The sequence below is a fragment of the Fusarium proliferatum genome, assembly GCF_900067095.1.
Source record: "Fusarium proliferatum ET1 genome assembly, contig: FPRO_scaffold016, whole genome shotgun sequence".
NCBI classification, from domain to species: Eukaryota; Fungi; Ascomycota; class Sordariomycetes; order Hypocreales; family Nectriaceae; genus Fusarium; species Fusarium proliferatum.
This window is the reverse complement of record NW_022194805.1, coordinates 411,124-435,821: the sequence shown is the minus strand read 5'-3', so window position 1 is coordinate 435,821 and position 24,698 is coordinate 411,124. Positions and strand designations below refer to the sequence as shown.

The window sequence follows — 24,698 nt, the reverse complement described above, 5'->3', positions numbered from 1 at the left end:
CTGCCATAGCCAACACGCAACAGCCTTTCTAGAATTAACTAGTTGTCAATCGCTGTATATCCCTCGAACTTATCATGTCCCTGACAACCTGCCATCCGATACTCTGATTGTGCATCTTATCATACTCCCTCCCCATAAGCATGCACCATTTCTTCATAAACCACGGCGCAGCCTCCCAGCTCTTCATATCCCAAGGTGGATATGTATCCCTCACATTTTCACCCTTCTCATGCTTCAATCGCCATATCGTCAACCCGCCTCGTTCATAAATATCCAGTTTAAGTTCCCAGTTATTAAATACATGCGGCATTGCAGCTGATAGCATTATTGCTCGCTCACGCAGAAATGGAATAGGAATGAGATCGAGGCTTGTGTGATGCGGGATTAAGATCTGCGCCATTGTTGGGCGGAGATGAATGGGGATACTGGTGTTGTCAAAGGTTGAGAGGATATTTGAGCCTGCTTGTATGAGAGCTGTGTGGTTGAGAGTGGATGAGAGGTTGGGCTGATAGAAGGGAGATATGTGTTCCACACTGCAGTTTGCGATGACGGATGGGTCGAGGCCGAGGGAGAGCGCGTTGGTGAGGCATGATGTGAAGATGGCTGCTGGTGAGAATTGAAGCATGTTCATGTAAAGATCCGGAAATTTGGGTTCAAGCTTTTTGGCAGAAGTTTCGACGGGTTCCAAGAGACTCTCATCGCACAAGGATATCTCCTCGATTGAGCTCTGCTGCTCAGAAGAGTCTACTGGTGAAAGATCCTCTCGTTTTAGAAGAGGTCTCAGGCGCTGTCCGCAAGTAGCTTTCGCTTGAGCCCTTTCCTGCTTCAGTTGTATCCTCTCTTGTTTCTGTCGCTCTCCTACACGATCTTGTCAGTTACAACTATTATACGTATAGAAACGCAACATACGATATGCTTTTTGCGCCTGGCGATTCTGCTCTCTCCGCGCGGTAGTAAGAACGCGACGCTTCGCTGGTGGAGCGTCACTATCCCTGCTACTCGTCCGCTTTCGAGAGACTGTGTCATTCTCATTGGCCGAACTGTCTTTCATTGTATCGCTCATGGCTTGAAGATGGACGTGGTTGGGCATAATTGTCTCATTGAAGCATGTCAGATTCGAGTTGTTGGTTGTTCTGACGCAATGAGACGATGCTAAGTCCGAAGTCCGTGGGGGCGAATTTGGCTTACGGTTTTTCAGCCAATCAAAAGCTGCTACGCCAGTAAGCAGCAGTGGCTTACGGTCCTGGCTCCATTCACCGATTGCATACCAAAGACGATAATGAATACGGAACGAGGAAATAGAGAAGTCAATATTAACGCTGCAATGTCGAGTACTATAAGTACCATAGTAGCACCTATGCCAAACCCATCTCCATCACTTCATCATTGACCAACTCAACACCATCTTCTTCACCATACACTCTTACTATGTCTACCAAGACCATCGCTGTCGTCGGCGCCACAGGCACCCAAGGAGGCTCAGTCGTGAGAGCATTCATCTCCCAACCCAACTGGCACGTCAAAGCCATCACTCGCAGCTCAACCTCCGCCAAAGCCCAAGCCCTTCAGAGCCTCGGAGCCGAGGTCGTCGAAGCAGACATGAATGATCCAGAGTCTCTCATCAAAGCCTTCGAAGGCGCTCACGCAATCTTTATCAACACTGACTTCTGGGCTCCTTACCGGACTGCTCTCGCTGAAGGCAAAGACCAGGCCACAGCTCAGCAAATCGGTTACGATACCGAGGAGCGACATGTCAAGAATGCGGCTTATGCTGCTTCCAACACATCTACTCTTGAGAAGTACATTTACTCTGCTCTTGGTCCTATGAAGGATGTTTCGAAGGGCAAGTACTCCCATTGTCATCACTGGGAGACGAAAGCTGCGGCTGTCAAGTACATTGAGAACGAGATGCCTGAACTGGCTAAGAAGACGTCATATGTCTACATGGCTGCCTACGCTACAAACGCTTTCTTGTACCCCAAGAAAGATGCTGAGACGGGCGAGTATGTACTCGCGGTGCCAGCTTCCAAGAATCTTAGGTTGCCTATCATTGATATCGAAGGCTCTGCAGGATCTTTCGTCCGAGCTCTTGTTGAGAATGAACCCGTTGGAACAAAGCTTCTCGCTTATGACAGTGACCTGAATATCCTCGAGATCATGGAAACCTGGAGCAGAGTCACCGGCCAGAAAGCTGTCTTCCAGTCACTGACGGAGGAGGAAATGCATAAGAAGACTGGTCTGCCTTACGAGGTTCTTGACGGAGCAGCTTACCTCGATGAGCATGGATACGTGGAGGGCATCGAAGGGGCTATCACACCAGAGCAGTTGAGCAAACCTGTCAAGACGGATAGCTTCGAGGAATACCTTCGCAAGCAGGAACCAAAGACTTTGCTGTCATTTACATACGCAATGCCCGCGCCTCCGGCGGCGAAGTAAACGCTGGTGATGAAAATTGTTGGGGGCGAAAGGTATTCAATGCAGTGGAGGGTAGCATTCCGAAGGAATTCGGTCGTATTCCATAGCATTTACATCCTAGGCAAGAATGCGAGAGCTGAAAAAGTTCCCATGAATGGACCAATCGAATAAATTACGCCAAGTCTTCCATTGTAACCCTACACACAAGCTCCGCCACCACAAGCCACGGAAAACGTCTTCCTGCAAGTCTGGAATAACTGCCGATAACTGAATCATGCTTGAAATCGGCTGACTTAATGTACTCTTGGCGCTGGCTCTGTCGGGCGGCCCTTGCGGCTTATGCCAAGTCTCGAGGTGAAGCTAATCTGGGCGCATCGTGAGTTTTTCGATGACCTAATACGGTTAGTGGATTGTTTCCTAGATGAAGGATCTGCACTCGCGTTTCATCTGCCGATTCTAGAGGAGGATTTGGGGTCGGGGCAGCGCTGGTAGGGCGGTTTGACGAGGATGGGCTGAGCCATGCCGCGTTGGTGAGATTAGGTTATGCAAATATCACGGTGGACAGGCCGGCTCCTTGCTCGATTTCCCATGGAAACACCTATTGGCATAGGAGCGCGATACAAGCACCAGCTTTCCTGTCTATCAACTCAAAGCTACACTCTGAATAACACTTTAGATAGCTTGAGGACCTGATCTTTGATAAAGCTCTGGTCAACTTGAAGCCTCAAGCTTAACTGTCTAAGCCCGAAGCAATAATTGCAGCCAACGCCAAGAGCCCACGTCAAGAGCCCACAGCAAGAGCCCAAAATAAGAAGCAGGTCTCATGCCCAGTGCATTATTAGAATCATACAACAAATAATGGACCCCAATCTAAAATTGCCATGCTCTGTTCCTTTGAGGCGAAGCATCATGAGCGTCTACTCCACTCTTCGTCTCTACCCGGGTTTAGCACGGCTCCTCCCGCGGCCGCCGGAGACTCGGCGTAGTTTATCCCTTGTCCTCCGTACCAAGAACCTTATCTAACCGCTTATCGTCCACGACTCACTCGATGCCAAGATCCTCAGTGTAACAGCAAGCATGCTCAGGCCCATCGTAGGATTCACATGCCTAATTAATTGAACGTAACAATTAATGTCGATCCGTGCTCAGGTATTCTTCTCACCATGGCTTCACCATGATATAAACCTCCACTATCAGCTGGAGGAAACACCTTCTTCACTCATCTCATCTCCTCATCACTCTCTCGCAATGAAGTCCACCACCGCCATCGTGGCCCTCGCCGCCGCCGTCCACGCATCGCCTCTCTCCAAAAGACAGGACGACAAAGTTCCCGACGTCTGGGAGAACAAAGACACCCTCTGCAAAGGCTGGGTTCTCAACACACCAGAGGAAGCCGACGCACTCTGGACGATGAAAGTCAAAGCCGGCGATCACCTCGATTACTTCCTTCGTGAACAATGGGGTATGCTTCACTTCCATTTCACAATACAATAACTGACCAACAGAACACCAAAACAACTGGCTCATCAACCTCGAGGACAGAGTCTATGCCGGCACAGATGGAAAGTCTGGCGCTGCGGGCTGCAGTGTTCTCGATAATGATTGCAGCCCAATGAATAACATGGAGTGCACGGAGCAGTATGAGAAGTACGGTACCGACGACCCCCTCAGCAAGACTTCGTACTGGATATTCCAGGCTGCTAAGGGCATGCACTCCAAGCTCAAGGCGCTCAAGACCAAGATCACTGAGAAGACTATCATCAGCAGTCTCAGAATCGGTCAGATGGTGTCCGACTTTGGCGGCAACGAGGACGATACTGGCGATATGGTCAAATGGCTGGCTTCAGCTAGTGCAATCGGCGGTGCTCTCAGCGGCCTCTCCGCAAACGTACGTATTCTATCTCCCTGTCTAAACATCCAGCTAATCTCAGCAGCCTGGCTTCGGAGTAGGCCTATACCTCTTTGGTGGTATCTTCTCCGCCTTCGGCAACCTCAAGCAAGAGGAGATCGACCAGGGCAGTATCTCAGCTGGTTTGGCCGATCTATTCGAAGCAGCCGTCGACCGACTCGATGAAACCATGCGTATTGTCATGGGCGGCGGCACAGAGGAACAGTACAATGCACTCAAGACGTCCAACCCTGACCCCTACAAGCTTCCCGTTGCGAACTTCTTCAACGGTGGGTTTTTTCTTCTTAACGATAACTCTGAGGCTGTTCAGCTTGCGCTCAACTCCGTCTACGGGAACATCCAACCTAAGGTCGCCAACAACGTCATGAAGGCTGCGCAGTTCCACCTCGTTGCTGATAAGCGCCGCACAAGTCGTGAGGACTGCGGCTACGCAACAGGTCGTCAGTGGATGGCTCTTCGAGAAGGTGAAGAGTACTGCTTCTACATTATGCGTCATGATCCCAAGCCTAACCGTGTTGGAGACTGGGCTGAGGTCTCTGGTGAGGTTTATGACAAGATGGCTAGCTATGGGCTTGGGAACAGGGAGGTCTACTACCGTGCTATTCTGGACTGTGCGCTTAGTCCCAATGACAATGTTGACTTGGGGAGCTTGGTTGGTGGCGAGATTCCGACTTGCTACTTTGATCTTCCTGCTGTGTACGTTGATAAGGATCGAGAGGTTGGATGCGGTGATCCGTTCAGCACTGCTGAGTGTGATTACATTAGTGCCACAAAGATTGAGTAGAGACAGTATTATTGGACAGTTATTATTCATTTTGTATATATGTATCACTTGTATTTTAAGATTATTTCTTACACTCTAATTATATATCCCATGTCTATGATATGCTGCCTTCATCCATGTGCAATGAGATCAGAAATATATGGTGGATCTTAAGATGCCCCTCTTGAGATCTCCTCTTAGGCTTCCAACTCAAGCCCTCTTCACGCCACTTCCTCTCGGCACCCTGAACAACCAGTAGAAACCCAAAGCAGCAGCACAGTTAACAAAGATGTACACCCAGAGAAGTCCGTAGTGCCACCATCGATCATCATAGTCGATGTTGAACCGATGCAGGAACTCCTCCGTCGTGGCAAGCGAGCAGTACTTGCAGACATCAGTAGACGCGCGATCAAGGAGATAGCCACCAGCCTCCTTTATGAAAGGACCCATGTAGTCGCCACAGGTCATGTTTCCAGGAACAGCCATTTGCAGAATCTCGTTATCTGCGCACTTGACGTTGGAGCCCCAGACACAAGTTGACATGATACCGCCAACGATGTAGGTCGCTGGTGAGACACGATACATGAAGGTCCAGAACTTGGGGATGTCCTTGTAAGCGACACCAACACTGTAAAAGTCAGTACATGCGTGATGAATCGAGGGAGAGGTGACTTACCCGCAGAACGAGATGGAAAGCATCCACAACAAGGTCGCGATGACACCAGCTTCTTCAGCGGTGGCGATACAAACGATGGCTGCGTGAGAGAAAGTGCTGGTGAAGAGCATGAACATCCAGAGATACAGGAAGACAAGGAAGCCTCGGATGGCTTGGTCGTCGGAGGTTGTGTTGCGGACGAAGCCGACAGGGTAGTACCAGGTGAAGTAGATTATGACAGCCATGAAGGTGTTCCAAGCTGCTTCGACGATGATGTTGGACAAGATATATGCTACGAATGGTTAGACGATGGAAGGCAGTGAGAGGCTGAGGACTTACTATTCCAGCGGTAGATCTTGGATGGGCGCTCGCGGACTTCGTATAGATCGCGCTGAGGCAGAAACATGGGCATGATCTGGTCGCTCAGACTCTGGAAGAGAACCATGTACATGAAGATAGCGTAAAGCTGGTTCTGCAAGCCTTGAATAGTATTCTTGGCTTCAAACGTGAATCCGATGTAAAGAGACTGTACAGGTTAGCCAATGTCTTGTCATAGCCAACTCAAACATACCGATAAGACGATCAATGCGATCTTGGACCAGATATAAGTAGGTGATCTCCAGAAATGCTTCCAAGTCCTGATCAACACCTCCCGGAACTGCGTCGAGAACGACGCCACAAACTCCTTATGCTGCGATGCATCTCCGTTCTCCAACGCACTCATCGCTGATCCCCGCGTGGAAGGCAGAGAGTTGAGTCGTGAAAGCTCTTGCTTCACTTCTTGGAACTCGGGTGAGTCTCTCCAGATCTGGTGCCAGTCGATCTTCTCAGCTTCTTCGTCATTGGAGGGTTTGATGATCTCGAGCATGTACTCTGCGGGGTTGGCGTCTTCGGGACAAGGGGGGGCGCCGTTGCGTTCGAAGTATTTGAGCAGGGTTTGGGATTGCTCGCCGAGGTCTGTGGGCGTTAGTGAGGTTCAATTGGGGTGATGGGGAACGTACCGCCGAAGTAAACTGTCTTTCCGCCGGGAGCAAGAAGTAACAGGCGATCAAATCTCTGGAACAACATCGCAGAAGGCTGATGAATAGTACACAACACCGCCTGTCCACTAGCCGTAAGCTTCTCAATAAGATCGCAAATCGCCCAACTAGTCTGTGAATCCAATCCACTAGTGGGCTCGTCCAAAAACACCAACAACTGCGGTCTAGCGGCCAACTCAACACCAATCGTCAATCTCTTCCTCTGCTCGACGTTCAAACCCTCACCAGGGGTTCCGATAACAGCATCTGAAAACTCCTGCATGTCCAGCATGTCAATGACGTCCTCCACATACGCGAGCTTGTCAGCGCGGGAGATTTCGGCGGATTGGCGGAGAAGCGCGCTGAACTCTAGGGCTTCGCGGACCGTCATTGTTGTAAGGTGGAGATCCTGCTGCTGGACGTAGCCGACGCGGTGTTGGAAGGAGGAGTCGGTTGCGAGGCCGTCGATGTGGGTGTTTCCGGATACGACGCCCATTGTTACGCGGGTTGCGAGGACGTCGAGGAGGGTTGTTTTGCCAGCGCCAGACACGCCCTGGAGAGTCAGCTGAGATGTATAGAAGCGGTAGAAGGAAGGGGACGTACCATTAAAGCTGTTGATTTACCGGGCTTGACCCATCCGTCAACGTGATCCAGTAATCGACGGTCCTTACCCTTAATCTGGATGTCGTAGCAGAGATCTTCCCAGTGAAACACAGAAGCGCCAGCGGTAAGCCCACTGGAAGGGTTGTTGTTAACCTTCTCAGCGACGACAGGTCGATCTGTAGCTTGAGTCTCGACGTCGCCCTTATCCTTCTCAAAGTTGGAAGGCATGCGACCCTTGCGGAAGACGAGAACTTCGCCCTTGTTCCTGGGAGGCTTTGCGTGTTCAGCTGCGATGATGTACAAGATGAGGAAACCAAACAAGAAGCCAAGAAGGATACCGATGTTTCTATGAGTAGTCAGTATATGTCGTACAAGAGAAAAGGTGATGCATACCGCCATTTGTTAGAGTTGTAGTACTTGAAGGACATGTTGATGTACCTATCGCCATCGACCACAGACGATCCAGGCTCGGCGCCAACAACAGAGCAAATGCGAGAATCGGCGGGAAGGTCATCGTAGCCTGGACCCTGAGGAACCATACCCGCACAAGCAAATTTCCGATTATGGAACTCGCTTGCCATCAACGCCTCGAAGGCATAAGCTAGAGGATTGATGTAATTCATCCATCTCGACCATCCAAGCATATAATCCGTTGGCATAGTGAAGCCCGTGTAAATCATAAGTCCAAGACTCAGAATCGACACGGGAATCATGGCCTGGTGCGTCGTGCGGGTGACGCATGCGAGGGTGCGGTAGATACACGACATGACGAGCGTGGTGAGGTACGAAGTGAGGCAGAAGAAGAAGAAATGTCCTGCATCGCGGCGGAGATGGGCCATGAAGTAGATCAGCAAATTGAAGATGATCATGTTGACGGTTTTGTAGGGCAGGTCGATGATGTAACTGGCTATTGCCTGGGCTGATTGATGGTAGAACGCATAGCGGTTATGTTTCTCAACAACAGGTCGTTCCGCATAAACAGTGAGGACCTAAGCTGTTAGTAAACCTCCTCACGATGCAAAGACGACCTACCTCAAGCTGACTCGCAAAAGCATTAAACAACAGCGCAAAAAAGATCAATCCACCACGATAGTAAAAACTCGAACTATCATCCTTCAAATCATAAAACATGGTTCCCAGCACAAGCGCCATGATGAGGTTGAATATCAACGACGCGATGGTAAACCCTGGATCAGCCAACAACCGCCTCCAGCCTCTCCAAAGGGTAAGTTTCACCTGCGCGGCGTACGAGATGGTATACGGGGACTTGGCGCGCTGGTTCTTGAATTGCTCGGCCCGACGCGAGGATTTATACTCTTCGAGGCGTAGCGAGGGCGGGTGGTTTGCTTCGTAGGCGGCGATTTCGTGGAGGAGGGTTTTGCGCTGGGGACTGGATTGCCAGCGGGAGGCGAATTCTTGGGGGGTTCGGGGCGCTGAGGATTCGAAGCCTGGTCGTACACGGCGTTCTTGCGGACTGGTCATTGAGGTGAGGAAGTCGGGTGTCGTTTGACGATCGGGACCTGGATTGTCAGAGCAAGATACAGATATTTGCTAGTGGAGGACGTACACTCGAAGCCGAGGTTCTCAAAATACTGCTTCGCTTCGTTGATGCGACCAAAGAAGATCTGATGCCCTTCATACAAAACCGTCACACGATCAAATAGCTGTATTCGTTAGTATCCATGTCTGGGCTTCATCAGGGCACTTACATCGTACGCAGACTGCGGCGCCTGATAAATCGCCACCGCAGCAGCAACACCCACCAAATCAGCCTGCAATCTCAAATTCCTACAAAAATTGATCGCATTCCCACTGTCCAGTCCTCTCGTCGTGTTATCCCAGCACTGCAACTTGGCGCCTGTAAGTGCAGCCTCAGCGATACTAACGCGCTTCCGCTCACCACCGCTTACACCGCGCACAAAGTCGCTGCCAACACGGGTATCGACCGTGTGGCTGATGCCGAAGATGGCCATCATGACATCGCGCATCATGGTGTCGGCTTGAGAACGGGTTACGCCGCCGGGGACGTGCCGTGGTGAGTGTGCGGATGAGGCGAAGGAGAGGGTCTCGCCGACGGTGAGATGGGCGAGATGGCAGTCGATTTCGGCGTTGTAGAGGACGTCGCCGCGGAATGAACGACGGATGCTCTTTTCGTCGATACCTAATCTTGTTAAGACTGCCCATGAGAAAATGGGAGCGACATACCTCGGAAGTTCATGTAGGAGTCAGATCCAACTTCGAGACCAGCTGTCTCACCAGCAATAGTCTTCAAAAGCGTCGAGCATCCTGAACCCGGCGGTCCAAGAACAAGCAGCAGCTCCCCCTCGTCAACAACACCCTCGAAATTCCTCAGAATATCAACCCGTCTCTTCTTCGCGCCTCCAACCAAACCAGCAAGATACTTGACAACATCAATAGGATAATCAACAATAGTCTTCTGATGTTCCGCACCAGTACCCCAGCCGTAAACATTCAAGTTCTTAAACGCCACGCCCAAACTTCTTGACGGCGCAGCTCCAGCGTCGGACTCGACTAGTCTCACAAAAGCTTTTACCCAAGCTCTTGGATCAAAGGTTGGTGAGTTGGGGTCTAGCTTTGTGCCGGGCTGGGGTGAGAAGGCGTGGAGTTCGGTGCCCGCTGTTGTTGAGACACGGGAGAGTTGGCGGGCGAGATTGCTGATGTCTTGGGTTATGTCGTGCTGAGGTTCTTCTGTTGGTGTTCCGGCTGTTGAGTCGGAGTGTTGGTCGTCGTGTTTGCTGTGAGAGGACATTGTCCTCGAGAGTAGTGCTGTCATTTTTGATGGATTTGTTTGAGTAAGATTGACTCAATTGAGAAAGAAATCAAATCGACTCAATCGAGACAAGGAGATCTATTTAAGCTAAAGGCATAGCATGCGGTTCAGTTATGCTTATGTACGTGCATCAATCAAGATCCAAGACCGGCAGATGATTAACGTAGAATTAGCCCGATTGAATCACTCGGTCTTTTTCCAGAACATAACGAACGGAGTCGGGAGAAGATCAAATCTTTTTCTACGAATATCACCCTCGTTTCCCCCGGGTCCCCGCGGACAATCACCCCATGAAATGCAGTCGACCCGGCCCGACGGACACGGCGACTGTCATTGGTGAGCAAGTGGATTGGCTACCCACTGCGCAAGGAACCCGCGGGTGTCCGAGCAGGAGTTGACATCTCGCTTATGAGGAGGAGCCCTGATTCGGAATAGTTTCTCGGAACGCGAGTTTTGCGCTTTGCGGCTCTGCCAAGAGTGAATTTGAGTCAATTGGATTTGATGTGATTTATTCTGTGTTGAACTCAGTCTTTGAGTTTCTTTCATCTTGTCACGAGGCTATAGTTCATGTGTGCATCACGATGTAACGCGTGTCCTACTCTGCATCGCTCTCGCTCTCGCTGTCCGTGAGACGCGACAGCGAGGCAAAGAGCGAGTACGAGCAGGTTTAATTGAGCCATCAAAAATCGCCAAATCGTTATGTATGTCAGATATTCCTCCTTGCCAAGAGTCTGGATTGATAAGATGTAAGCCACGTCGCACATCATTGGGTGAATCTGGATTGGCATAATGGGTCCATCATACGTTATTTCGCAGGCTGACTGTGTGCGCAATGCAGAGAATAATCGGGCTAATTATCTGCCATGATCGGAGAGATAGATCTGCCGTCGCGATCGGTCTTTGAGTTTATTTGTGGTCAGTGCGGGACACGCGTTACCCTACACGCTTCGAGGAGACTGATGCAACCCCCAGAAGCAGAAATTGGCGCTCTGTTGGAGCCGCAACGGAATGGAATCGAGTTTATGTAGATTGACAAAGAATAGTCTATGAAGCTTTGTCTTTCCACGGCGCGCCCATAATCATATGGCTATAAATTCCCAGCTTGCCAGTGATGGAAGAACATCTAGCAACATTTTAAGAACAGTACTAGTCAATTTTCAACTCACATCAATTACACAAAAAACAACAACAAGCAATACTATAATGCGATTACTCTTACTTAAATGCTTGACGCTTTATAAGAAGCATACTGATATACTCTCTCTTGCCCCCAGCCGATACCCTTAGATCTGTAACCAGCACTAAGTCTTAGTCTGGCCGCTGCTGTTGTGTGTTGAGCTTATAATTGGCCTGAATGCAGATTGCACTTAGCGAAAGCATTATTCCTCTTGCTGACGTGTTGGCTGGCCAATCAGCTTATAACTTCAGAGGCTGAGATAAAAACAGTGATTTCTAATACATAGAAAGAACGATCTATAGCAATATATTAAATAAAGTCAATAGCTTTATATCCTTTATTTTTAATGCTATGAGTATTGTACTCATTCTTGCCAATCAGACATTGGCCCCGGATGAATAATGATCCGCTAATTTATAAATTAGCTCCGACGTTATGGAGTATTCATCCGCAATTTATAATTCCTCCCGAAAGGCATCCGCAGTATCTCTTCATAATAGGGAAAGTACCCTTGGCCTACAGTGCCCAGTGCAACGCTGCACCGCATTACAGTACATATCAATGCAGCTAGTTCTGCAATGTCACGCAATTTCACTGTTGCATCGCGATTCAACGCATCTTATCGAGATAAGCACAAGATCGCAGATCCACTCTTGAAGTAGCCGAACCGAGGTAGACCCACTTGATCCCGAGCTTAATCACCATTATTTGAAGTCATGAGCTTCTTCTATCGCCATCGCAATTCTGCCAGCGCTCACTTTACATCTACCCGTTACGGAGTAACACGATGGCACCAACACTAGCAGAGCAAGTGGCAGTAGACCAAGTCTCGCCCGGAGAATATGTCTCGCGCCTCAATCCCATCAGAATGGGCAACGCCATGCCCATAGCCTATGGCGGCTGCACAGCCAGCATCGCCGTCAACGCAGCGTGTCAGACAGCGCCGCCCTCAATGTCACTCTACTCTGTCCTCGGACACTTCCATGGTCCAGCGTCAACAGATAAGAAACTGCACTGCAGCGTGACCAACATTCGAGATACGCGATCTTTCGCGACAAGAAGGGTTCAGGTCAAACAGCAGCAGCCCAATGGGAAATTCCGCGTTTGTATGGAAGTCCTCGCGGATTTTCATGTTATTGAGCCTTCGAGCTGGGATTACTCTGAGCCGACGTGCTCCAAATGGCCGAGGGCCGAAGATTGCCCGAATTTAGACGAGTTGGTGAAGGACTTGCTAGAAAAGGGCAGCATCACTGAGAAGCAGGGCAAGGAATTTACTAAATCCTTCGCCGCCAACGCTGATTTCTTCGACACGCGCTACTGCACCGCGGGCGTATCATCCCAGAACCTCTCCGGCGCAGCACGAGACACCAAAACAACACAAGACCACCTTCCCATCACGGAAAAAGTATCCGCCGAGTGGCAGCGCGCCTTGCACGACCTCCCGACCCCAACCGCCAACATGAGCGCGCTGGCATTCCTTATGGACGGCGGTCTTTCATTCCTCCCATTGAGCCATAATCACATGTGGTTTGATGATACAGCTGCGTGTTCGACGCTGGACTTTGCGTTGAGGATCTTCGTGCCGGAGGTTAAGATGGGGGAGTGGCATGTTAGAGAGAGGAAGACGAGCAGGGGAGGCGGGAATAGGACGTATTCGGAGGGGAAGTTATGGGATAGCCATGGGAATTTGATCGCGAGTAATACACAACAGTCTATTATGAGGTTGAGGGAGGGTGTTGTTGTGCCTAAGCTGTAGAGATGGGTTGACTATATACAGGAAAATATTAATAGAGTAATATGTATTTTTTGTAAGACTTAGTTCTCCTGATATGTACTTTTGTTCAATCAGTGTCATCACTGATGAATGGCTACCGCCAAGAGCTCTGTCTCACAGGCGTTTCATAAATACGTAACCCATGCTCTTCCGCTACGGTCCGCTGCGTCATCCATACCAAACCATCATTCTCCGTGGCATCTGCAATCGTGTTTGCGGGGAGTCCAGAAGATAGATAGCGATACAGGTCCAACGGAGAAGAGTTTTTGGGTGCAGCATGGTTTCTCATGCGTGCGAATGGAGCTGGTCCATTTGCTAGGGGATCTCCGGGAGCCATTACGGCTTCTGGGGCGTGAGGCCCGGTGGCCTCGACTGGAGCATTTTGGTGCTCTCGCGGTGGGGGCACGGTTCCGCATGGGGCTGGGAGATCATTGCACATCTGCGCAACGGGTCTCATAGGTGCATGAGAGGGAGAAGTAATCGAATCGTCAACCGCGGGGGCGTTTGGTACCGCAGCGTTATGTGTGTTGTTGGTATCAACACGCGAGCCACTGTTTGGAACAGTCAATGAACGATCAAGGCCATTCCACTGATTAGCTGAGCCGACCGAGTCGGTAGTTATTTGCGCTGCAGCTGCATCGGAGAGTTGTGTCGGAGCTTCTTCGTTCATCGGCTCGGTCTTTACTCGTGGCTCGCTCGGTTGTTGCTGCACCGGGGACAGCGGTCTAGCTTCGGTCTCCACCTCGTCATCGTCGCTGTCATCGCCGTCCGAGATATAGATAGCTGTACGCATAGACGCTCCCAAGCGTGGCTGATCGCCAGTGTTCTGTTGTTCATCCGAAGCACTGCCTGAAGATAGGCCAATAGCCTGCGCACCTGTATAAGATCAGTCGTAGCTCAAGATACCATGCGTCGATGATACGTACCCATTTCGACGTCTCCCGACAGGTCACGCTCATCCATCCGTCGGATAAAGTCATCGACTTGATCTTTGAAAGGGATTTCTGTGTCAAGAGGATCGTAGTACCGAAACTCGTTGACACCAACCCAGCCAACGAGACACTTCCCCGGAACATCGGCCGCGTCAAAATACAGGACCGGATATTTCCGCTTATGATGCGAGCGCCCCCCAGGCTTGAAGTTCTCAGCCCACTCGACACTCTCTGTATCACGATTGTACTTGTAGCAGCTCGGAATATCCCTGTCCCTGTCTAGAATGCCAGAGCAGCTCTTGAGTGTCATTTCCCAGCCAAACTGGCGGAAGCTGCCCCACGGCAGGACGAGGATCGCGTAGAATTCCTTCGTCTGTGGCCAGAAGGCGGTATAAATCTCGCCTGGCTTTGGGTCCAGACCAGGGATGACCTGGGTGCTTCTCATTCGAGGGTACTCGCGGCTAGAGCGCGTGGACTCAGTGGAAAGAACGCTTGAAGGTCTACCCACATCTTCGTACGAAGGCCTTTGAGTAACGTCGTTATTGAGATCAGCCAGCTCCTTGGTACAGCCTGTAACCCGCGTGCCGAGCATACTAAGTGTCTGGTCGTAATTAGGCCGTAAGTGACCATGTGCCCCTGATGTCAAATGTTTTCGAGCACCTTTGATGGGATTGGTGGTCTTGAAGTGCAGCTTGTGCTTCTTGCACTCGAGGATATACCAATCACCCTTGTGTGGGGCGATGATGTATTTTGTTCCAGCGTTGCCGTCTTGGTACACATCGTTGAAGTGGATCGATCGATCGTCGGTAAGGGATATGGGAGGCTGAGGTATGTTTGGCCGGCATCGCTTGGCTGGGTTGGATGGTGTATCGCGTGGAGGGCTCGCGGGCCTCTTTTGCTGGGCCTGCGATGGTCGCGGAGCCTGTTCCGAAGACTGGTCAATTGTGTGTGCTTCTTGAACTCCAGAGCATTCGGCCACTGGAAGGACAGGAGCTGTTTCATTTGCAGCGTTCTGCGGGTTCGGAGGTTGCGAGACGTGGCATGTATTGGGAAGTAAATGTGAGTCTGTCATCACCTCAGCTGCTGAGCTAGCGATATTATTCGACTGGGTAGGGTTATTCGAAAGTCGCTTGGCATGTGTTTCCCACTGTTGACACACCGCTTTACCGAGTTTGGGACCGAATGTGTCGAGGAGTCCCATCGTAAGAGCAATCTGCTGATTCAAGAATAATTGCTGATATTTACGCTCTTTATCATCCTTGTGTGCTCTATGCTCTGCGACTAGTTCGTTCAGGCGGATTCCGCAGGATACGACATCATCCACCTTGGCTGTGTACGAGGCTGGGTCGTCTGAATGGTCCCGAGTCAAGGCAGTGGCTGTATGGAAGCGTGCCTGTGCTTCCTTATACTTTTCTTGGAACTCCTCTTCTGGTGACTTAGTCGAAGGCGGAAGAGGTGTCCATTGTTGAATAAGCTTTTGTATAGGAGCGACTCGAGATGAATGTGGGCCTGGGGGGATATCCGTGGCTGGGGTCGATTGAAGCTGCTCCGCCATTATAGGGCGAACTAGCTAGTGCGTCTAGTGGTAGTATCGATATGTCGCGTACTAATGGAAGTGATTTGAAGAACAGCAATATGCTATACATCAGCAATAGCACTAGAAACCATTGATGCAAAAGGACTTTTTCGACAGAGAGATACAGCAGAGAAAATGAAATGAAGAGTCAAAAAGAAAAAAAAAGGAGGCCCCTCGTGCACGTTTCTGCTTTTTTGTTTTTTCTATAATTGACAGCCTGATTCTGTGCACGTCCAATCAAAATATTGGTAGACCGGGATATCTACCGCTGGCCCTACAACCAACGACCAACCAATTGTAAGCACGGTGAGCATCCCTGCAAATCCGTCAAGTTTTGTAACGGTGGCTTGCATGGTAATGGTTTAGGCTTGTTGTCTCTTGTCGAAACGGTTGCCTTGTTGTCTATGCTGACCGTTGCGGACCGTTAAGCGGTGAGATAGTGTGAGGCTGATTGCATAGGCTATGAGCTATGGCCAACGCCACCTGAATAAAAATGATCTGATTGAAGATGGCACTGGCACTGCAACAAATATTATTGCCAAAAAAACGAGAGAAGGCTATAAGAATGTTCTTTCTTTTTGTCAATTTTACCGGGTTATTTTTATTAAATCGCGGGCTGAATAGCCCACGATGTCCTGACAGGACATCCATCTGAGCATGCAAAAAAGCATTTCGCACTATGTGAAGATATGTTATGACACTCAGCGTTTGTGCTCGGGTGGCAGCATAAAATGAGGGCTAGAATACGGATAGGCACTGAAAAAATCCTGTTTTATTTAGAAGATCTCTGCACAAAAGTGACAAGCAATTCATCATCAAGCTTGGCGACATGTTTTCTCTTGCCGCTGGGCGTAGACGACAGTCAGTGTAAATCGGGAAAACGTTTGACCGAGAGAGTGTATCGTTACTGGCTAGGATAACGCAATGTGCTTGAAGCTTGTAGGGTGCAAGTCGACGGATATGAGTCAAGGCGCGAGAGAAACGAACCTTGTGAGATTGTTCCTGGGCTTATTCTTTTCTGCAAATCACTAAAGCTTGAGTGAAGCTGTTGTCCTGTAATAGACCTAATTATATTATTTTGTGTGTCTTGCTGTTACCTGCACAGGCCACAAACAGAGCGCTGGGCTTGCGCACGAAGAAATCTGCAATGCCACTATTCCCACGAGTGCAGTGAATAAAAGTCTGTATGCTATGGAAAGGTATCTGGTATCATTACTCAAGGAAGAATAAAAATAAACTATCGTCTTCTTTACACGCTTCGCCCATCGTCAGACTTATTCTGATAAGCCAGCTCTCTCAGGCTCTCTGAATCCTCTGTCCTTGAGTTGAGCATAGTCTTGAGTTTACTCCTTCTCCTCCCACGCTCCTCATTAGCCTCCCAAGCTGGCTCACTTATCCTTGTTCTCGAGCGCCAAAGCCCCCTCTCTTCCAACAACGCTTTGCACGACGCCCAAGACGTGACAGTGTAAATAACGGCGTTCCAAAATCCTTGCAGTGGAAGCACTGTTGCGCTCATGAACTGCAAAGGTTTACTAACCTCCGACGGATGAATGTGCGAATACATCCTATTAGCGCTAGACGGAATCCACGTAATTAAAATCACCGCAAAAAATAGCATCGCGACTTTTGTATAAGCCCACGCCGCACGGTATACATCGTTGCTAGGCCGGACCGCCGGGCGCTGGACAGGTTGGGGCATGGTGCTGGTTACACTAGCAATCGGTTGAGGTGGCTGGGGCTCAGCATGCTCGCCAATAGCATGCACGGTGACTTGATGCCCCATGTTTTGTAACTGGATCGCGTCGGCCTGGGTTGCTGCTTCGGAGGTGATGGTCACTTCGGTGGTCTTGATGTTGTTGACGGTGCTCTGGTGGGCGTATGATAGACCGCCTGAGCCGGAGCCTTGGGCTTTGAGGAGTTGTTGGCGTTTGCGGTAGATGGTGCCGCCGGAGCGGATGTAGATTGCGAGGGTGATGGCAATTATGACCCTGCATTGTTAGTGCACTGAAGAGCTGTGAGGTTGGTAGACGTACCAGATTGGGCCGTAGAATGTTGCGATGCGGAGAGTATCCCATGATGAAGTGATCCAGCACCATTGAACAGCGCTACCGTAAACTCTCACGCCATCACCATTCTTTATGAAAATAAAAATGAACGCCGGCAAGAATGGGATACCGTAACAGAGTAATAAATACGGTAACTCCATCTTCCTTAATCGCTGCGCATCGAAGCGATAGTAGAACGCAAGGTAAACATTAATCGCCATCGCAAGCGTCCACAGCGCATCAGCCCCAACAAATCTGCACAAATCAGCCAAGCGTCACGATATTGTCTGTGTAACGTACGTGTGGAGTAAAAAGGCCTGTGTTTGGCATCCGGCCCCATCAGGCGCATCAATGAACGAATCCGCCATGATGAAGCAAATGCTCGCCATGATATTCCCAAACGACGCGTAAAACACAAGCCGATTGATGGGTTTGTGGAAGGCGTCGCAGAGACAAAAGGTTGTGATGATGAAGAGACATCCTACCAGCGATAGGACAGAGCATACCTGCTGGATGATGGTGATGAGCTTGACATCGCTGGTTGACAGGCCTAGTTCCATTTTGCAGAACAATTCTTGGATAAAGAAAAAAGCAAAGAAATCCCTAAAAGGACATGCGTGATTCATTCCGGGGGAAACAAGCCATTGTCAATGCTTTAAATGTAAGAGTGATCACCTCCTTTCATGTGAATTTGCCGAAGGATTGATCTGCAACAGGGGAACCCCATATTTGATCGCCAAGGGGAACCCGGGACGTTGCAAATCATGGACCTAAAGTGGCATAAGGCTTAAATAGTCGCTATTGGTAACAGTTCCAATTGGCGCTGTGTCAAATTTGTGGTGGGGAGATAAAAGACGCCGGTAGATGGCTTCTGGATTTTAGGGCTGTCGTGTGAGGGATCGGCATTGGTGTTGCTGGAAGGAGGAGGTTGAACCGTCGCGATGGAGAGTGATATGAAGATCGGAGGGACAAGACTTATGAAGCTTGTCCTTATCTGATCAAATAATGCAACAAGCAGAGCGCTTTGATCACGAGCGATCATCGGAGTATCGAGGCCCTGTGAGGGTCATCATGGTGATGTTTCATGCAGCAATGCGCCCTTGTACATCTTCTTTCTTACCGCGAAGTGGTCGACGTCGCTGAGATACAATACCCCAACAACTCTAACGATAATAGTGCGAAAAAAAAGAATCTTTACTCCCCATGTGAATGACTTGTTTTGACTGACTCGCGCCTGAGACGCGGTCAGCCTGATTTTCGTTTTACCATGCAAGTGCAAAACAATAGCCTTTCCCCGATTTGGAAGGTCAGCAAGCGATGTTCACGCCATATACGCAATGCTGATGGATGGATTTAATTGTGCAATTCGCACAGACGCGTCGGCATTAACTAAGATTGTGTAATTTTCAGCGCTGACATGTTATGGGGGAACAGCCGAGGGCGCGGCGAGGATGCTCCAGCAGAGGATGGTCGTAATTTCTCAGGCTTTATTGCAGATGGCGGAAATATGGCGATACGTGGCTTTCTATGGCTTAGATTGTATTTGTTTGTAATGCACCTGTAAAGCATGCTTGATATGTAAAATGAGGCGAGAGCGTGTATCTGAAGACCTGCCCAAGGAGCAGCGACTATGTGGCGCAGGAGCAAGTGAGGCCCCTGTAAGACGCCACTGAGGCTTGCCGCAAGAGCATGCCCTGTTGCCTGAGGAGCAGTGCTCAGATGCGGGGAGTCTTAAAGAGTCACAAAAATAATTCTAATATACTATCATATTAGAGGTCTCTGGATTAATGAAGTATAAGGCTATGAGACCTATTTATAAGTATCGCCAGAAATAATTAATATCTTCCTGGACCCCTTAGGCTAGTATTGAAAAGCAGGATTATGAGCACGTAGACGATTGTATTGTCATTTTCTCACGTGAGATTTTATCGAATCACTGGATGCCATGTTTCTTGAGAGTCACGTTATCAGAAGTCGATATGAGGGGTACAGTCCTACTGTGAACTGCATATGCGATATATATCTCAGGCAGGCCTATTCAGCATTCCCAGGAACTGCATTGTGTATGAGCATGGAAAAAATAATAGGGCGCTTCTCTAAATCTTCTGATCGGAACGATGATACGCCAGCAGTCAACGCAGGGTCAACTCCCCAGTCAGCAGTGGCAGCAAGCACGTCACCCGGCCGCTCAAGTGACATGACCGACGAAGGCGATTTATTCGGGCTTTATCAGTTATGGCCTCCGAAGAATGATGTTTATGAAGTTCAGAACACAAAGATTGAGTACGCGCTTTGGCTCATGAGAGCATCGAGGCTTTATCACTGTCCTGACTCTCGTATCTTAGTATAATAGCTGTGCATGGATTGAATGGAAAAGCATTCAAAACATGGACCCAAGATGGCAAGCTGTGGCTTGCGGACTTTCTCCCGCTGGAAATTCCACACGCTCGGATTTTTACCTTTGGCTATGATTCGCGCGTTGCATTCACCGGATCAGCTTCACGCGTGGACGACCATGCAAGAAATTTGCTCGAAAGGCTAATCGCGAAGCGGCGGCAATTCAGCGAAGAGCGACCCTTGCTGTTTATATGCCATAGCCTAGGCGGCATTGTCGTTAAGAGAGCGCTGGCTATTGCCCATGAGAGAAGTCGTCGGTATAACCCAATTACAAGAGACACATTTGGCATCATGTTTCTCGGCACGCCTCATCGCGGCTCCGACATAGCATTCTGGGGTAGTCTTCTGGCGAAGCTGGCTGACGTCGTGACCTTGGGATCTGTTCGCACTCAGGTTCTAGAAGACCTCAAACGGAAGTCAGACATGCTTGGTGCGATATGTTCGCAGTTCATCGAGCGCTCCGAGTCACTGCACCGCATCTTCTCTATCTACGAGCGCCAGCGAACCAAGGGTGCATCGGGCCTAGTCGTTGAAGAAGACTCTGCCGTTATCGGTCTTCCAAATGAGGTCCCCATCTCTATCGAGGCTGACCATCGGTCAATGTGTAAATTCTCCGATATGACAAGTGAGAAATATCAGATGATATCAGATTGCATCATGGAAATGGTCGAAGACGCCTTGGACCGCCCAAACGCAACGCAGAATCCACTACGAGATCAATTTCTACGATCTATCAAAACCCTAGATCCAGAAGAGGTCCTCAGAAATATCACTAGACCCAGCCCAGGAACCTGTTCGTGGATCACCGAGACCAGTGCTTTTCGAGACTGGCGTGATCAGTCCACAGCCCGAGTTCTTTGGATATCGGGAGCCCCCGGTGCTGGAAAGACGACTGCCTCGAGATTTCTTATAGATCACTTGCGGCGCTGGCTCCAGAAAAACACAAGCAGTGCTGCAAGAGGGTCGATGGTCGCGTTCTTCTTTTGTGCATCCGAGCAATGGCTGCGAAACTCGGATGTGCAAATAGCCCAGTCTCTTCTGTTCCAAGTTCTTTCTCACAACAAAAGTCTCTTCAGGTACTTGAGTGATTCTGATATGCAGACTGTATGCAGTATTGACAGGGCCAACGCGGAACCCCACGTCGTGTGGAGGCTTCTGACCACCGTATTCCAACGCAGCCCCGATCTTAGCTTTTGGATTCTGATTGATGCAATCGACGAGTTGCAGGACACATCGCGGACTGCTTTGGTCCAGAGACTTCGGCATCTAGTCTCAAACGACCTTGGCCAAAAGCTCAAGTTTATCATCTGCGATCGCAGTAGCCCTAACGCAAGGGGAATACTACATTCAGTGACCTGGCTTGACATCCGTCGTCAAGACATGGTCTTTGAAGACATTCGGCAATTTATTAATGCCAGGCTTGGGGACCTATGCTCTAGTGGCGCCATCCCGTGGCAGTATCAGAATCTCATCGAAGAGTCGCTTCTCGAGGTATCGGAAGGCAACTTCTTGCAAGTAGCTCTCGCATGGAGCCACTTTACAGCCGGTGTCTCGTATTGGTCTGCTCAAGTCATCAAGTCTCGACTAGAAGGGCTAAGGAGGCTTTCTGGAGAAGCTAGAGCCTTCTACTGCTCTCTACTCCAGAAGATTCCAGAGGATTCTCAGGATGTCGCAAAGATAGGATTCACCTGGGTGCTTGGGTCTCGAAAGCCCCTGAGCTTGAGCGAACTCCAGCACGCGGTGGCAATCAGTACTGGCCAGAGAACTTGGTCTGACCTCAAAAACGCACTTGGGTTCAACTTTGACGCCCACTTTGATCAAGCCTTTGGATACCTTCTCCGCGTCGACCCAGACCTGAGGGTAAGATTTGCGCATAGCACAGTCAAAGAGTTGTTGACAGCAGATGATTCTATGTCTTCAAGCCCGAATTCTGGAGTGATATCAAAATATGTTGTTCGTGAGGCAGATATAGATGCTGAACTCGCAAAACGATGTATTACAGTGCTTAGCTTCAGAGACCTGGCAAAGTTCCGAGATATTGCCCGAGAGGCCATGGCAGACAAGATGCGAGACCTGTTCGTCATGTCACTTCAGGGCAAGAACTACCTGGATTCGCTTGACCTTAGCAAATACGACGACATGGACGTCATTGAGAGCGAGCCGGAAGTAAAGGAGCGAATTGGGACAGCTATGCTGAAGCTTGGCCAGACTGAACTGGACGACCGAACTCGAGGACTATTTGTGTATTGCGTCTCTTATTGGAACTACCATTGTAACCATGGCCTGTCAGATCCGGAGGTGAACAAGTCCCTGACCGACTTTGCTTTGCTACGGCAATCACACTACTTTCTGATGGTCGCCATACTCTTAGGATTGGCGAGGTACCACACAGGTCCGTTTTGGGACAGTATAGATCAGTTCTCTCGGCTACCTCCAATGCATTTCATTCTGAAGGCGGGCGACTATCCCAATGTTTTGTCGGATTTACTGCACCGTGGGGAAGACATCAATGGGACTGATTCACGAGGCTGGCCCCCCCTTCTATGGGCTTTAATCGAGGACCGGAGACAATGTCTTGAAATGATCTTGGCCAACCACAAGACTAGGATGGAATCAACCGATCGCGATGCAGGCCATGTGCTTCATCTCGCGCTCGAAGCAGGTGTCAACCCCACACTAATTCTTCGATTAATAGCCGATCCTCGAGTGGAACTGAATGCCAAAAGTAGGAAAGGTTGGACGGCTTTACAGTGGTGTTTGTCGCGAGTGTCTCTACAATCAGTCAGCCTTGAGCTCCTGCGCCGCAAAAATGTCGACATTTACGAGCAAGACTGCCATGGCCTCAATGCCCTTGATCAGATTTTCGATGAAGGTGTATCGGAACAAAGCGCCCTCAAGCTCATCTCTCGATCTGATGTGCCTGACAATTGGTTCGAGAAAGCTCGCACCTTTCGCCACTCTACTGGGCTCAACTATCTGGATGATGATGTTCCGCGAACGTTCATCCATCGTGCTTCATCACTTCGCTGGTATTCTCTGGAAGATACTATTCTTGCTTGCGACCCATTCAAAGCCGTCACCGTTGATGGGGATGGCTTCACTTTGCTAGAACGGTACGCGTATCATGGCATGAAGAAGCGAATGATGGAGATTTTGAAAGGTATTCCATCTAATACTTTCCAAAGGTCAAATGACTGTGGATCAAAGCTCTTGATTCTGTGCGCTCAGCAAGACTGGGAGCAAGTTGTCAACGTCCTAGTCTATGAGTTCTCTGTCGATGATACTTCAACAGACTCTGACGGTAGGACTATTGCTCACTGGGCAAGTGAGCTTGGTTGGGTATCATTGTCGTCTCTGTTGATCTCCAAGACAAGGGCATGGCTAAACAAAACAGCCCGGGACGGGAAAACAGCTCTTCATATCGCCGCAGAGTACCGGAACTATACTGCCTGCAAAGACTTACTCCAAGCAGGCGCCAGCCATTCTATTCGAGACAAGAGTGGCAAATTGCCAATTCACGTCGCTGCTGAACAGGGTCACCGGGAGATAGTGAAGCTGCTACTGGAAAGCCCCATCAAGGACTTGCGAACATGTGAGGTAGATAAGGAAGGGAGAGGTATCTTGCACTATATAGTCATGTGGCATTCTGACAGCTTCATTCGCCAGTGTCTCACCGTCCTTCGACCACAAGTCAGCACTAAGGACAGCAAAGGGAGAACGCCGCTGCACTTTGCCTGCATATTCGGCAACGAGCCTGCTGTTTCTGTTTTGCTAAGTATTGGGCTAGACCCGGATAAAAGAGACGCTTCGTCATTTACGCCATTACACCATGCCCTCATGGAAGGCTCGGTTAAATGCGCACAAACCCTTATCAGACATGGGGCAAGGTACGACTTGAACGACAAGTTCGATAGGAATATTGTCCTTTTGGCCCTTAGAAGCGAGAACAATAGCACGGTCGAGAGTCTGGTCCACTTTCTTCAGTCCAAGTACTCACCGTCAGAGATTGCCCGAGAAGCTGGCCACGTAGACCGGTTCGGACGCTCCGCCTTTCACTATCTATGTCACTGGGTGGATCCTAAAAAGAGTGACGATGACGATGGATTGGATGAAGTTGTCGAAGAACTTAATGATGACCGGGACATCGACCCAGCTGAGGCCCAGCAAGTATTGTCGCCCGCCGAGTGGCTAATCAAGGCATTCGCTGCAATTGGCGTGGATATCAATACGAGGGATCACCACAAGCATACACCTCTTCATGCTTCGGGAAGGGCAGGGAACCTGGCTGCAGCTAGAGCTCTCTTGCGCGTGCCCGGGATCGAAGTGTCTCCCAAAGATGAGGATGGCTTCACTCCTTTGGACTGGGCATCAGTCAATGGTTACGGCGAGATTGCTGCAGCGATAGAAGCACATGGGGGAGTACACTCTTCTGATTGGACTTTGAAGCTCAAACCTATGTATCGATCATGGCAGTCTGGCTTTGATGAGGATGATGAGATTGAAGAAGATGCTGGACAGCTGATGACGCGGAGCTAGTAACTAGTTGGACAGAGTATTTAGTACTGCCAAATAGAAGTAAAATTGTGTGTGTCTGTAAGAGTTACGCTACCTCAGTTTTCTTTCTATAACTCACTTATAAACT

General features: G+C 49.7%; 8 protein-coding genes across 8 annotated transcripts; 4 read left to right on the top strand and 4 right to left on the bottom strand.

Moving 5' to 3' along the window:
* Positions 1-34: 34 nt before the first annotated feature.
* FPRO_08929 (uncharacterized protein) lies at positions 35-1,090 on the bottom strand (the record flags this gene model as incomplete). Its single annotated transcript, XM_031224588.1, has 2 exons — positions 35-858; positions 910-1,090. 2 exons carry the CDS (start codon positions 1,088-1,090, stop codon positions 35-37), a joined length of 1,005 nt encoding a protein of 334 aa, XP_031089832.1.
* A 338-nt stretch (positions 1,091-1,428) lies between these two features.
* FPRO_08930 (uncharacterized protein) lies at positions 1,429-2,436 on the top strand (the record flags this gene model as incomplete). The annotated part of the gene is made up of 1 exon (XM_031224587.1): positions 1,429-2,436. One exon carries the CDS (start codon positions 1,429-1,431, stop codon positions 2,434-2,436), a length of 1,008 nt encoding a protein of 335 aa, XP_031089831.1.
* A 1,227-nt stretch (positions 2,437-3,663) lies between these two features.
* FPRO_08931 (uncharacterized protein) lies at positions 3,664-5,108 on the top strand (the record flags this gene model as incomplete). The annotated part of the gene is made up of 3 exons (XM_031224586.1): positions 3,664-3,877; positions 3,921-4,303; positions 4,350-5,108. 3 exons carry the CDS (start codon positions 3,664-3,666, stop codon positions 5,106-5,108), a joined length of 1,356 nt encoding a protein of 451 aa, XP_031089830.1.
* A 189-nt stretch (positions 5,109-5,297) lies between these two features.
* FPRO_08932 (putative ABC1 transport protein) lies at positions 5,298-10,158 on the bottom strand (the record flags this gene model as incomplete). The annotated part of the gene is made up of 11 exons (XM_031224585.1): positions 5,298-5,715; positions 5,764-6,034; positions 6,082-6,268; positions 6,314-6,699; positions 6,744-7,314; positions 7,365-7,710; positions 7,758-8,353; positions 8,397-8,884; positions 8,932-9,028; positions 9,074-9,525; positions 9,570-10,158. 11 exons carry the CDS (start codon positions 10,156-10,158, stop codon positions 5,298-5,300), a joined length of 4,401 nt encoding a protein of 1,466 aa, XP_031089829.1.
* A 1,961-nt stretch (positions 10,159-12,119) lies between these two features.
* Positions 12,120-13,088, top strand: FPRO_08933 (uncharacterized protein; the record flags this gene model as incomplete). Its single annotated transcript, XM_031224584.1, has 1 exon — positions 12,120-13,088. The coding sequence occupies one exon, from the start codon at positions 12,120-12,122 to the stop codon at positions 13,086-13,088; it is 969 nt and encodes a 322-aa protein (XP_031089828.1).
* A 112-nt stretch (positions 13,089-13,200) lies between these two features.
* FPRO_08934 (uncharacterized protein) lies at positions 13,201-15,593 on the bottom strand (the record flags this gene model as incomplete). Its single annotated transcript, XM_031224583.1, has 2 exons — positions 13,201-13,982; positions 14,033-15,593. The coding sequence occupies 2 exons, from the start codon at positions 15,591-15,593 to the stop codon at positions 13,201-13,203; spliced, it is 2,343 nt and encodes a 780-aa protein (XP_031089827.1).
* Positions 15,594-16,863: 1,270 nt separating this feature from the next.
* FPRO_08935 (uncharacterized protein) lies at positions 16,864-18,219 on the bottom strand (the record flags this gene model as incomplete). The annotated part of the gene is made up of 3 exons (XM_031224582.1): positions 16,864-17,602; positions 17,648-17,914; positions 17,960-18,219. 3 exons carry the CDS (start codon positions 18,217-18,219, stop codon positions 16,864-16,866), a joined length of 1,266 nt encoding a protein of 421 aa, XP_031089826.1.
* Positions 18,220-19,730: 1,511 nt separating this feature from the next.
* Positions 19,731-24,592, top strand: FPRO_08936 (uncharacterized protein; the record flags this gene model as incomplete). Its single annotated transcript, XM_031224580.1, has 2 exons — positions 19,731-19,942; positions 20,005-24,592. 2 exons carry the CDS (start codon positions 19,731-19,733, stop codon positions 24,590-24,592), a joined length of 4,800 nt encoding a protein of 1,599 aa, XP_031089825.1.
* Between the last annotated feature and the right edge of the window lie 106 nt (positions 24,593-24,698).